Raw genomic sequence first — 15,162 nt, 5'->3', positions numbered from 1 at the left:
CTTTAGTCAAAGCATACTGAATTATTAAATACTATTTGAACCTAAAATAGAACCAAAGTAATTATCCAATCTTGTTTAAAAGGTGTAAACTACGATATAATTAAAAACTTTAAGACTTTAGGAATAACAGTTCAAATTCTACTGTAGCAATTCATCAAGAGTAAGGAAAATACTATGAATTCATCAACAGCAAGAATAGTATTGCGAATTCATCCATTGCAAGTACACTGTTGTGAATTCATCAATAATAGGAAAATACTGTGAATTCATCAATAATAAGAAAATACTGTGAATTTATCAATAATAGGAAAATACTGTGAATTTATCAATGAAAGGAAAATACTGTGAATTTATCAATAACAGGAAAATAGTCTGAATTCTTCAAAACAAGTATAATACTGTGAATTCAACAACAGCACATACAATATTGTGAAGCAATCAATAGTACGACTAAATACAATACTGTTTTTTTAATATGGAAATCCATTTTTACATTTTTGTTGGTACATATATCTATGGATTGGAGAGGAGTCTTTGACTTCCATATAAGAATCTTTGAGAAATGCATCTTCTTTTCGTAGCAACAATGAAATCCATAACAACTGGTACAATATGAAAAAAGTGAATTATTGAATATTTTCTGTCCATTAACTGGTTACCTCTCGAATAGCTCTAAGTCGCTTCAACCCCTCTCTGGCACCCCAGGAACACAATTCATGCAGTCCTCTCAGATTGCAATCAAACATACTTCTTCCACCCAATGTCTTTATGTCTAGTAACTTAGGCTGAAATAATTTAAAAAAATGTGATGACAAAACAAATTTTTAGTTTGATTTAGAGAAAAAGATATATGTCTGGGGGGCCCTGAGTGGCCAACTGGTCTAAAGTGCTGTCCGTTAAGGATCACTGCCATCTCACCTCTGTGTGCGTGGGTTCGAGACAAACCTGACCCATAAACATTTCAATCTAAAAAGTATGTTTTATTTAAATGAAACAAAATACCTGATGTTAGAGTCAAAGAAGTTTTACTGTAATTTGGTATAAAACAAGAAATGTGCTCAACGAATATGAATGCCCTATCAAAGATCCTGAGAAATTGACTTAAATTTAATATTTAACTCACAAGATGAAAAGAGTAATGCTGTTATCCCAACTATATTTGTGCCAAGGCATAACAAAATTCTAAGTACAGAACTTTGGTTTGTCTTCAAAAACAAGAAATGTGTTTAAGGAACATGGACACATCCCACCCCTATCCAGTCTGAAAATTCCCCTAAATACAAAACCTAAACAATGTGCAACAGATGGGCTAAAAAGGGTAAACCTGTATGCGCTTGATGATGTCATGGTGGGGCAAAAGAAATAAAAACTGATGTTTAAAATGAAAGTACATTTAGTTGCAAATTATTTTTTTCCCATGATATTTATCTAATCACATTACACTAGGATAACAGTCTTTGCTACCTCTGAATCCACCCCTACCCAAATGCCTACATGTGGTATAGATGAAGGGAAGCAACTCTCACAGGTTAACTCCCCTATCTATGCACTCGGTGGCTACTATTTTACCCAGATTAAACCTTTACACCTTAAAGGATGCATTGTGGGGAAGGATGGGAGGGATTATTTGTAATGTGATCAAGTAGGTATTATAGAAAAATATAATTTACCAAAATATATGCTTGCTGCATCAAATATGTTACCTGATCACATTACATTAGGAGAATAAGTAAATGGAGGAGGAGAGGCTGAACATCCTACCTATACCTATGTCACCCAAGAGAAACATGACTGCTCTACAAATGGATGAAATTCTTCTAATGTTAGTTTAGCACAACAGGATACCTTAGTTTATACACATGTGAGCGAGATCACGGTGTGATTGTGAACTTGATATTAGTCTCACCCATAAAGCTTTACCAAGCAAATCCTGCACAAGTGGCTAATACTGCAAGGTTCTGAGGTTATACTGTCATAAATGGTGATTGGTTACCATCTGCACTGCCCCCTCTGGCCCAGTGAAGTTCAGTTCTCTTTTTTGTGAGGTCATGTCCCACAGATACAAGGTGGAGAAAGTGGTCTAAGCATGCCATCCAACTCAATGAACTATGTCTTAAATGGAGACAGTATGGTCGAAGCCATACTTGCGAACATTGCATGTACTTCATGAGCTGATATTTTCATGAGGTATGCCTGTTCCTGAGAGAGGTCAGTGTATACAGATTTTAGAACTCTGACAAATAAGATAAGGACCTTAAATTTGCACACACATTCTGCACAAGTGTTGAAAGCACTGAAAATGACGTTCATTTCCATTTTGTCTGATGTGAAGAATATCTTGTGAAGTGTCCACTTGCCACTGACCATCATAAAGTCCAGTAGCACATATGCTCCCCAACCAACAAGTATCATTACAAATCATTAATTCCAACTGTGGGTTTTCAAAAAGAATATTCCTGTAATGAGTGACTTCCTGTCTTACCATCGAGAAGGAAGTTTCTGATGTGGGTCAAGATCATGAAGTTCTAATCTAGATTGCCCTGAAAAGTTGCCATTGGGCTTGAAGGGCTATTTGTATTGGGTGCATGTAAAGGCAACCATGGGGTAACAAATTTGCTGCAGCACTGCATAGGCTGTGGAGTAGAAGAAACTCCCTCACCAAGAAAAGTGTTTTGTTTGAAATCCTCTTTGATGCATGAACAATGTTTTCAATGCATTTGAGAGGTAGACATATGAGACTGAGGTATGTGAAAAACTCCATAGTAGATGGAGAAAATGTTAACAGAGGATAAGGTCTGATTTCTCAAGGTTTATTTTTCAACCTTGAATGCAAACTTACCCAATGCTTTTGAAGAATGCTGTCCAGGTATGCTACTGTCACTGTGGAGGAGGTCAACCCGAACCAAAAGATTACAGTCTAAAGTTTTCATCAAGGCCCAAGGGCTTAGGCTGAGGATGAAAGCAAGAGTATGCAGTTGATATACCTTGCCCCAACAGATGGAGCAAAGATAACTGCATGATGTCTTTGGACCTGAATTTGAAAATGTGTCAGACAGGTCTAGACTGATCACACAGTCATCATTTCACACCGAAAGACAGGTGGACTCTGCCATCATCATCTTGAATTTTGGGGCCAAAATGAATCAGTTAAGCCTGCTGAACTGATGACACATCTCAATTTGCCACTGGATATCACCACCAGAAACAGTCTGGAGTAGAAAACTTAAATGTACAGCTTCTGAAAAATCTCCACTGGACCGAAACAGTCTGGAGTAGAAGACTTAAGTGTACAGCTTTTGTAAATCTTAACCGGATATCACCACTGGACAGAAACAATCTGGAGTAGAAGACTTAAGTGTACAGCTTTTGTAAAATCACTGTTTGTGAGTAAATGATGTATCTCCTGTCAGATGCCCACCTTCAAGGTGTCCCTTGGGGTTTCCATCATGACGAGAGGCAGGAAAAGTTGAAGAGGCCTGATAATTAAGATTCTGAGGCCCTCCAACATGACTTGGATCACCTGCTCTTCTTGCAAAAACAGGTAAATCTAAGCCTGACAAAAAGGAGTCTGGTGCCTGCAGGTGGGTTGCCAGCACACCAAAACCGAAAGTCACTAAAGTGGCAGGTTGCTTGGTGAAGAAGAAATTTTCTATCTCCCCTCCTTGCTTGATGTTGATAAGTGGTCCTTCTCTGGAATGTTTCTTGAGCAAGCCCTGACCGAGGTAAGGGCAACTTTTGTGCTGCCTATTTCCTGACCTCCTCAATTTGACCAGATCTGAAGAGAGCCAAATGAAAGGGTGTGCATGGCTCTGAATGGTGTGATTTTAGTGAAAAGTACAGGAGTACATCCCTTCTAAGTCCATGTTGTAGAAGGTCAACAGGGCATTAGCCAAGGTGTGGTGTGGTGATAAGCCCTATTCACAACCTTCATGATATGGCTCACCAAATCCTACATATAATCATTTCTAGCCTTATAAGTGAGGCAAAAAATCACTAACGAAGCTAAGTCAAGAAATGAGGAAGTTAATATAATATTCCTTGCTAGTTTAGAGGTGGCACTAAAGACTTACCAATCCATCTTATAACAAAGTAAGGCAGTCATGCCAAAAGCTGAAACATTTTTGTCAGCATTAGGTGTTTCTGAACAGTATGCATCCGAGTGCAACTGAAACCAGCAAGTCAAGAAGCTAGCTTGCAACTGACTCATGGAAAAGAAGGCTTCTGCATTGCTGGGCTTGCAAATTGTTTCTGAGAGATATTCTGTGATTTCTGCAACTTTTGACAACTGAGGTAAAGTTCTAAATGATGGACTATTATTGTGATCATCTACATCTACAGAGTCTTTAACCCTGTAGGTAAGGATGATGGCAGATGGAGGACATTTATGCGAATGCAGGATATGACAAATTACTTCTATTGCCACCTTAAAGTTGAATTCTGTCCTTTCCATTGCCAGACTGGGTGATTCAGGCTTTTCCATTTCATCCCTTCATTAATCTGGGGACTATCTGTCTCTTGTACTCCTTGGATTCATGGGAAGAGCTTCTGATATGGCAATGATAAAGCTATATTGTTGGCATGCATCATTCTGCTTATAGAATATGCTATTAAAAGTGGTGGTATAGAAGAATGCTGGTTTGGCTGGATCGTTCTATGAATAAAGGCAGTTTACTATGAAAAGGTATAGTAATGTTCCATCTGCCAGGTCAGTTTCACTGTGAGGTATGTTTGGCATACAATTCTGTAGCTGTCAGAATACATGGATGGATGGATGGGCAGCTGACTGACCAGTCCAAGATAAGCGAATTGTCACTTCTATATCAAATGTTTCTATTGCTGGACTGGTGGGTCAACAATTGGAAAGATATATGGTGGACAATAAATGCCATGATGGGTGGGTAGTACAGCCAGATATATCTCTGTTCAAGTCAAACTGCAGCTTGTTCAGTCCATCCATCATATGAGTCAAATAATATGCCCTAATATCTGGCAAGAATGTTGTTGTGCATGGACAGTGGAGGGGGTATTGCATAGTCACTCCTCATAGGTGCAGATATGTATGACTCTGTACCATCATACTTCAAAGGTGGGGTGATATTTGACTTAGGATTGTCACGTCTCATGGGCACAGCAAATAGTTTATACCCACAGGAATCCCCCGAAATTGCTTCCAGCTCTGTTCTTTACAATCTTGTTTACAAAGCAATATTGACAAAAGACAGCATGCATGATTCCAACTCCTGGCGCTGTCTTCTGTAGCTTCAAGAGGGGTGGAAGGGGCATTTCAACAACACCCATGAGACTTGTGAGCAATCCTGATGTAACTTCAGTAATTCATGCTGAGAAGAAATTTGATAGTGCTCTCTTTTTGCAGACCTTGAGCTGCTACTTAAGGACATCAGACCATGTATTTTCTGTCCACACAACACACACTTTACAGGTGTGTAATGATGAGCAGGCATGATTCATGGATGTTCTCCTCAACTCTGAATTGCTTGCATTTATTGTGTCATGTTGTCTCTGTAAAGAACAACAGACTAAACAAAAATGTACATACAAGCCTCATTTCCTTTTGATGAAAAATGTAATACATCTCGTGGAATATCACTGATACAGTGTACATACTATATATATATATATATATATATATATATATATATATATATATATATATATATATATATATATATATATATATATAATCTTAAATAAATTCCAACCGCATTATAACAAAAAAATTCTAATTCTTTAAATGCCTAAAAACAGTGCCCTGGAAGGTCTACCAATGAAAATATATGTTGGCATTGTAAGCTAATTATTACGAAAATGTATGGTACAGTCATTTTAAAAATATAAATAAATTCACAGGATTTTTACAAAATTAATGTTTGCACCATATAAAACATTGTGACTTACTGTACCACTGAAAATGAAAAGTTGATAAATAAATTTAAATTATTGAAGTTATTGAATTTAACCAGACTGTCTGGAGGAATTCATTTAAACCATAATGTAATGGTAGGCACTTAGTGGGAATAACGGAGTCAACCTATAAGAGTTCTTCCATTTACTTCTATATAACATATGGGCGAAATACATTCTTCTGTATTTCCTGTAATGCTGGATTTGAAGGCAGCAAAAAAAGTTATCCTGATGTAATCTGATCAGGTTAGGTATTTCAAAGAGAAATGAAATTTGGCAATTTCTGACATTTTGGCTTACCTTATAACCATGATGTGCATACACATTATCTCTGTAGCTGCATAATGGATCTGAGAAGGATGCATCTAAAAGAAATTGAAACCAAATATGAATGATTGAACAAATACAATCAACTTGGACAAATTAGTGTATCAAGCAGACTATATTGGCATTATAAATTAGTCTACTGACATCAAGCAAACTGTCAGAAATCATTTTGGATTATACAGAAATTTTTCAGAATGAGGTTTGTTGGAAAACGGTGTTCTGTACCTACTCATGTTATAAATGGTTTATATCACTCAGCATGTTAAAACAATGTGCTTTATACCTACCCATGTTATAATGCAGTTCATTCGAATGCATCATTCTTATGCATGTCAAAACAAGCACTTAATCATGATGTACACTACAACAAAGTGCTTAATAATGATGTACACCAAAACTAAGTGCTTAATCATGATGTACACTAAAACTAAGTGCTAATCAAGATGTACACTAAAACAAAGTGCTAATCAAGATGTACACTAAAACTAAGTGCTTAATCAAGATGTACACTAAAACTAAGTGCTTGATAATGATGTACACTAAAACTAAGTGCTTAATCCTGATGTACACTAAAACTAAGTGCTTAATCCTGATGTACACTAAAACTAAGTGCTTAATAGTGATGTACACTAAAACTAAGTGCTTGATAATGATGTACACTAAAACTAAGTGCTTAATCAAGATGTACACTAAAACTAAGTGCTTAATAGTGATGTACACTAAAACTAAGTGCTTGATAATGATGTACACTAAAACTAAGTGCTTGATAATGATGTACACTAAAACTAAGTGCTTAATCCTGATGTACACTAAAACTAAGTGCTTAATCCTGATGTACACTAAAACTAAGTGCTTAATCCTGATGTACACTAAAACTAAGTGCTTAATAGTGATGTACACTAAAACTAAGTGCTTGATAATGATGTACACTAAAACAAAGTGCTTAATCAAGATGTACACTAAAACTAAGTGCTTAATAGTGATGTACACTAAAACTAAGTGCTTGATAATGATGTACACTAAAACTAAGTGCTTAATCAAGATGTACACTAAAACTAAGTGCTTGATCATGATGTACACTAAAACAAAGTGCTTGATAGTGATGTACACTAAAACTAAGTGCTTAATCATGATGTACACTAAAACTAAGTACTTAATCATGATGTACACTAAAACAAAGTGCTAATCATGATGTACACTAAAACTAAGTGCTTGATAGTGATGTACACTAAAACTAAGTGCTTGATAATGATGTACACTAAAACAAAGTGCTTAATCAAGATGTACACTAAAACAAAGTGCTTAGTCATGATGTACACTAAAACTAAGTGCTTAATCATGATGTACACTAAAACTAAGTGCTTGATAGTGATGTACACTAAAACTAAGTGCTTGATAATGATGTACACTAAAACTAAGTGCTTAATCATGATGTACACTAAAATTAAGTGCTTAATCATGATGTACACTAAAACTAAGTGCTTAATCATGATGTACACTAAAACAAAGTGCTTAATCAAGATGTACACTAAAACAAAGTGCTTAGTCATGATGTACACTAAAACTAAGTGCTTAATCATGATGTACACTAAAACTAAGTGCTTAGTCATGATGTACACTAAAACAAAGTGCTTGATAGTGATGTACACTAAAACTAAGTGCTTAATCATGATGTACACTAAAACAAAATGCTTGATAGTGATGTACACTAAAACTAAGTGCTTGATCATGATGTACACTAAAACAAAGTGCTTAATCCTGATGTACACTAAAACAAAGTGCTTAATCAAGATGTACACTAAAACAAAGTGCTTAGTCATGATGCACACTAAAACAAAGTGCTTGATAGTGATGTACACTAAAACTAAGTGCTTGATCATGATGTACACTAAAACAAAGTGCTTGATAGTGATGTACACTAAAATTAAGTACTTAATCATGATGTACACTAAAACTAAGTGCTTGATAGTGATGTACACTAAAACTAAGTGCTTGATAATGATGTACACTAAAACAAAGTGCTTAATCAAGATGTACACTAAAACAAAGTGCTTAGTCATGATGTACACTAAAACTAAGTGCTTAATCATGATGTACACTAAAACTAAGTGTTTGATAGTGATGTACACTAAAACTAAGTGCTTGATAATGATGTACACTAAAACTAAGTGCTTAGTCATGATGTACACTAAAATTAAGTGCTTAATCATGATGTACACTAAAACTAAGTGCTTAATCATGATGTACACTAAAACAAAGTGCTTAATCAAGAGGTACACTAAAACAAAGTGCTTAGTCATGATGTACACTAAAACTAAGTGCTTAATCATGATGTACACTAAAACTAAGTGCTTAGTCATGATGTACACTTAAACAAAGTGCTTGATAGTGATGTACACTAAAACTAAGTGCTTAATCATGATGTACACTAAAACAAAATGCTTGATAGTGATGTACACTAAAACTAAGTGCTTGATCATGATGTACACTAAAACAAAGTGCTTAATCATGATGTACACTAAAACTAAGTGCTTAATCATGATGTACACTAAAACAAAGTGCTTAATCAAGATGTACACTAAAACAAAGTGCTTAGTCATGATGCACACTAAAACTAAGTGCTTGATAGTGATGTACACTAAAACTAAGTGCTTGATCATGATGTACACTAAAACAAAGTGCTTGATAGTGATGTACACTAAAACTAAGTGCTTAATCATGATGTACACTAAAACAAAGTGCTTGATAGTGATGTACACTAAAACTAAGTGCTTGATAGTGATGTACACTAAAACTAAGTGCTTGATAGTGATGTACACTAAAACAAAGTGCTTAATCATGATGTACACTAAAACAAAGTGCTTAGTCATGATGTACACTAAAACAAAGTGCTTGATAGTGATGTACACTAAAACTAAGTGCTTAATCATGATGTACACTAAAACAAAGTGCTTAATCATGATGTACGCTAAAACAAAGTGCTTAATCATGATGTACACTAAAACAAAGTGCTTAATCATGATGTACACTAAAACAAAGTGCTTAATAGTGATGTACACTAAAACAAAGTGCTTAATCATGATGTACACTAAAACAAAGTGCTTAATAGTGATGTACACTAAAACAAAGTGCTTAATCATGATGTACACTAAAACAAAGTGCTTAATCATGATGTACACTAAAACAAAGTGCTTAATAGTGATGTACACTAAAACAAAGTGCTTAATCATGATGTACACTAAAACTAAGTGCTTAATCATGATGTACACTAAAACAAAGTGCTTAATCAAGATGTACACTAAAACAAAGTGCTTAGTCATGATGCACACTAAAACTAAGTGCTTGATAGTGATGTACACTAAAACTAAGTGCTTGATCATGATGTACACTAAAACAAAGTGCTTGATAGTGATGTACACTAAAACTAAGTGCTTGATAGTGATGTACACTAAAACTAAGTGCTTGATAGTGATGTACACTAAAACTAAGTGCTTAATCATGATGTACACTAAAACTAAGTGCTTAGTCATGATGTACACTAAAACAAAGTGCTTGATAGTGATGTACACTAAAACTAAGTGCTTAATCATGATGTACACTAAAACAAAGTGCTTAATCATGATGTACACTAAAACAAAGTGCTTAATCATGATGTACACTAAAACAAAGTGCTTAATCATGATGTACACTAAAACAAAGTGCTTAATAGTGATGTACACTAAAACAAAGTGCTTAATCATGATGTACACTAAAACAAAGTGCTTAATAGTGATGTACACTAAAACAAAGTGCTTAATCATGATGTACACTAAAACAAAGTGCTTAATCATGATGTACACTAAAACAAAGTGCTTGATAGTGATGTACACTAAAACAAAGTGCTTAATCATGATGTACACTAAAACAAAGTGCTTAATCATGATGTACACTAAAACTAAGTGCTTAATCATGATGTACACTAAAAGTAAGTGCTTAATCATCATGTACGCTAAAACAAAGTGCTTAATAGTGATGTACACTAAAACAAAGTGTTTAATCATGATGTACACTAAAACAAAGTTCTTAATAGTGATGTACACTAAAACAAAGTGCTTAATCATGATGTACACTAAAACAAAGTGCTTAATCATGATGTACACTAAAACAAAGTGCTTGATAGTGATGTACACTAAAACTAAGTGCTTGATAGTGATGTACACTAAAACTAAGTGCTTGATAGTGATGTACACTAAAACAAAGTGCTTAATCATGATGTACACTAAAACAAAGTGCTTAGTCATGATGTACACTAAAACAAAGTGCTTGATAGTGATGTACACTAAAACTAAGTGCTTAATCATGATGTACACTAAAACAAAGTGCTTAATCATGATGTACACTAAAACAAAGTGCTTAATCATGATGTACACTAAAACAAAGTGCTTAATCATGATGTACACTAAAACAAAGTGCTTAATCATGATGTACACTAAAACAAAGTGCTTAATCATGATGTACACTAAAACAAAGTGCTTAATCATGATGTACACTAAAACAAAGTGCTTAATAGTGATGTACACTAAAACAAAGTGCTTAATCATGATGTACACTAAAACAAAGTGCTTAATAGTGATGTACACTAAAACAAAGTGCTTAATCATGATGTACACTAAAACAAAGTGCTTAATCATGATGTACACTAAAACAAAGTGCTTGATAGTGATGTACACTAAAACAAAGTGCTTAATCATGATGTACACTAAAACAAAGTGCTTAATCATGATGTACACTAAAACTAAGTGCTTAATCATGATGTACACTAAAACTAAGTGCTTAATCATCATGTACGCTAAAACAAAGTGCTTAATAGTGATGTACACTAAAACAAAGTGTTTAATCATGATGTACACTAAAACAAAGTTCTTAATAGTGATGTACACTAAAACAAAGTGCTTAATCATGATGTACACTAAAACAAAGTGCTTAATAGTGATGTACACTAAAACAAAGTGCTTAATCATGATGTACACTAAAACAAAGTGCTTAATCATGATGTACACTAAAACAAAGTGCTTAATAGTGATGTACACTAAAACAAAGTGCTTAATAGTGATGTACACTAAAACAAAGTTCTTTATCCCTATGTGAAAACAGAGCTTGAGGCCACGTATATAAAACCAGTATTCCTAAGCATATTCAAACAATGTGCTTTACCCCTATGTATGTTAAAGCAGAGTCAATGTATTCCAAGTAGAACTGTTAAAGTTAAATCATCAGAACTGACATAGATGACAATGGTAATGAAAAGGTCAATACGGAAACATAAATGAGCCTATCAAAAAGCCAAGCAATCTAACTTATCATCCATTGGACTAATCTAGATGCCTGTAGAACAAAACAAGCTCTATGATTCAAGAAGCCAAACAGACACATACTGACAAATTAGAACAAAAGCTGAAATTAAGCACTATATCATCCAAAGACTGGTGGCCAGTCCTTTGGTATTCATCAGTTGTCACCATACACATTCTATTCCATACCTTCAACATAAAGGCTCATTAATAATAAATGAAATCGACCAAACTGAATTATTTAATGATTTTGTTTATAGAGCAAACTCTACTAGAGAAAACAGATGTCAAACATACAGACAGACCTTTACATATGGAAATAAGATTAAGTTGTAAAGAAGTAACACCTGATGAAGTAGAAACTTAAGTTCTATAGAAGTAATGCCTGATGAAGTATAAACTTAAGTTCTATAGAAGTAATGCCTGATGAAGTAGAAACTCAAGTTCAATAGAAGTAATGCCTGATGAAGTACAAAAAACTCAAGTTCTATAGAAGTAATGCCTGATGAAGTACAAACTCAAGATCTATAGAAGTAATGCCCGATGAAGTATAAACTCAAGTTCTACAGAAGTAATGCCTGATGAAGTATAAACTCAAGTTCTATAGAAGTAATGCCTTATGAAGTACAAACTCAAGTTCTATAGAAGTAATGCCTGATGAAGTAGAAACTTAAGTTCTATAGAAGTAATGCCTTATGAAGTAGAAACTTAAGTTCTATAGAAGTAATGCCTTATGAAGTAGAAACTCAAGTTCTATAGAAGTAATGCCTGATGAAGTACAAACTCAAGATCTATAGAAGTAATGCCCAATGAAGTATAAACTCAAGTTCTACAGAAGTAATGCCTGATGAAGTATAAACTCAAGTTCAATAGAAGTAATGCCTTATGAAGTAGAAACTCAAGTTCTATAGAAGTAATGCCTGATGAAGTAGAAACTTAAGTTCTATAGAAGTAATGCCTTATGAAGTAGAAACTCAAGTTCTAAAGAAGTAATGCTTGGTGAAGTACAAATTTAAGGTCTAAAAAGTAATGCCTGATGAAGTACAAACTCAAGCTCTATAGAAGTAATGGCCGATGAAGTATAAACTCAAGTTCTACAGAAGTAATACCTGATGAAGTATAAACTCAAGTTCTACAGAAGTAATGCCTGATGAAGTAGAAACTTAAGTTCTATAGAAGTAATGCCTAATGAAGTAGAAACTTAAGTTCTATAGAAGTAATGCCTTATGAAGTAGAAACTCAAGTTCTATAGAAGTAATGCCTGATGAAGTATAAACTCAAGTTCTACAGAAGTAATGCCTGATGAAGTATAAAATTCAGTCCTATAGAAGTAATGCCTTATGAAGTAGAAACTCAAGTTCTACAGAAGTAATACCTGATGAAGTATAAACTCAAGTTCTACAGAAGTAATGCCTAATGAAGTAGAAACTTAAGTTCTATAGAAGTAATGCCTTATGAAGTAGAAACTCAAGTTCTATAGAAGTAATGCCTAATGAAGTATAAACTTAAGGTCTAAAAGGTAACTTACGTTCCATAGAAGTAATGCCTGATGAAGTATAAACTCAAGTTCTGTAGAAGTAATGCCTGATGAAGTATAAACTCAAGTTCTACAGAAGTAATGCCTAATGAAGTAGAAACTTAAGTTCTGTAGAAGTAATGCCTGATGAAGTATAAACTCAAGTTCTACAGAAGTAATGCCTGATGAAGTATAAACTTAAGTTCTATAGAAGCAATGCCTGATGAAGTATAAACTCAAGTTCTATAGAAGTAATGCCTTATGAAGTATAAACTTAAGTTCCATAGAAGTAATGCCTTATGAAGTAGAAACTCAAGATCTGTAGAAGTATTGCCTGATGAAGTAGAAACTCAAGATCTGTAGAAGTACTGCCTGATGAAGTAAAAACTTAAGTTCTATAGAAGTACTGCCTGATGAAGTACAAACTCAAGTTCTATAGAAGTAATGCCTGATGAAGTACAAACTTAAGGTCTAAAAAGTAATACCTGATGAAGTATAAAATTCAGTCCTATAGAAGTAATGCCTGATGAAGTAGAAACTCAAGTTCTATAGAAGTAATGCCTGATGAAGTAGAAACTTAAGTTCTATAGAAGTAATGCCTGATGAAGTATAAACTCAAGTTCTATAGAAGTAATGCCTGATGAAGTACAAACTCAAGTTCTATAGAAGTAATGCCTGATGAAGTACAAACTGTTCTCAAAAGCCTTCCTAATGGTAAGACTTCTGATCCCAATGATCTAAATAACTGTATTCTGTGTGAGCTTTGTAATGAATCCTCACATCCACTTTGTTCACATTTTAACCAGTCTCTTTGAGAATCAACCTTTTCAGACATCTGTAAAAAGGAAATGTTTGTCCAATTTTAAAATATGGTGACCCATCCAACATACCTAATTACAGACCAATATTGCTTCTTAATACTGTTGGCAAAGTTTTATAAAGACTGATTTTATACACATATTTAATTATTTCCATGAAAACAACATCCCAGCACCTTTCAAGTCTGGTTTTATTCCCAGTGATTTTAAAGCTAATCAATTCACATACCTCTGCAAAGCAAAAGATTCCTGTAAGTAAAATAGAGCTGTATTTTCTGACACAAGGAAAGTTTTGACCAAGCGTGGCATAAAGGACTCATTCACAAACTAAAAACTACTGGTATCACAGGAAGCCTTTTCAAAATAGTTCTCAAGCTATCTTAAAAGCAGCAGAATGATAGTTCCAGGTGTTTTCAGAGTAAAGGTGTATTACAGCTGATATCCCCCAAGGACCTGTTTAAGGTCTCTTATTATTCTTTACATGTATACACAAAAATCATCTTGAATATAATATACACTCAAAAATAAGTTTATCTGCAGATGATATGAGTCTCTTTCTAATCATGCAACCATTCATAACCTCAACTCTGACTACGAGTCTCATTCTAATCAGGCAACCATTCATAACCTCAACTCTGACTACGAGTCTCTTTCTAATCAGGCAACCATTCATAACCTCAACTCTGACTACGAGTCTCTTTCTAATCAGGCAACCATTCATAACCTCAACTCTGACTACGAGTCTCTTTCTAACCAGGCAACCATTCATAACCTCAACTCTGACTACGAGTCTCTTTCTAATCAGGCAACCATTCATAACCTCAACTCTGACTACGAGTCTCTTTCTAATCAGGCAACCATTCATAACCTCAACTCTGACTACGAGTCTCATTCTAATCAGGCAAACATTCATAACCTCAACTCTGACTATGAGTCTCATTCTAATCAGGCAACCATTCGTAACCTCAACTCTGACTACGAGTCTCATTCTAATCATGCAACCATTCATAACCTCAACTCTGACTACGAGTCTCATTCTAATCAGGCAACCATTCATAACCTCAACTCTGACTACGAGTCTCATTCTAATCAGGCAACCATTCATAACCTCAACTCTGACTACAAGTCTCATTCTAATCAGGCAACCATTCATAACCTCAACTCTGACTACGAGTCTCTTTCTAATCAGGCAACCATTCATAACCTCAACTCTGACTACGAGTCTCATTCTAATCAGGCAACCATTCAT

The 15,162-nt window shown here is 34.6% G+C and overlaps 1 protein-coding gene across 5 annotated transcripts in view; it reads right to left on the bottom strand.

The window, feature by feature from the left end:
* LOC149785922 (uncharacterized) overlaps positions 1–15,162 on the bottom strand; it is a 112,148-nt gene that overhangs the window by 55,056 nt on the left and 41,930 nt on the right. For 4 of the 5 annotated variants that reach the window (XR_016424836.1, XR_016424837.1, XM_089976156.1 and 1 more), the window contains exons 10-11: positions 6,223–6,287; positions 660–785 (exon numbers count right to left, since the gene is read on the bottom strand). Coding sequence is in view for 3 of the 5 variants with exons in the window: in XM_089976156.1 (XP_089832282.1) it covers positions 660–785; positions 6,223–6,287 (191 nt within the window). In the remaining 2 variants the exon portion in view is untranslated. The remainder of the gene's footprint in view (positions 1–659; positions 786–6,222; positions 6,288–15,162) is intronic. The other variant, XM_089976158.1, reaches the window with a different exon arrangement.

Source organism: Sinohyriopsis cumingii, chromosome 12 (genome assembly GCF_028554795.1).
Source record: "Sinohyriopsis cumingii isolate HCF-2022 chromosome 12, ASM2855479v2, whole genome shotgun sequence".
Classification (NCBI taxonomy): Eukaryota; Metazoa; Mollusca; class Bivalvia; order Unionida; family Unionidae; genus Sinohyriopsis; species Sinohyriopsis cumingii.
Note: the sequence above shows the minus strand (reverse complement) of the source record. Positions and strands in the feature narration are given on the sequence as shown.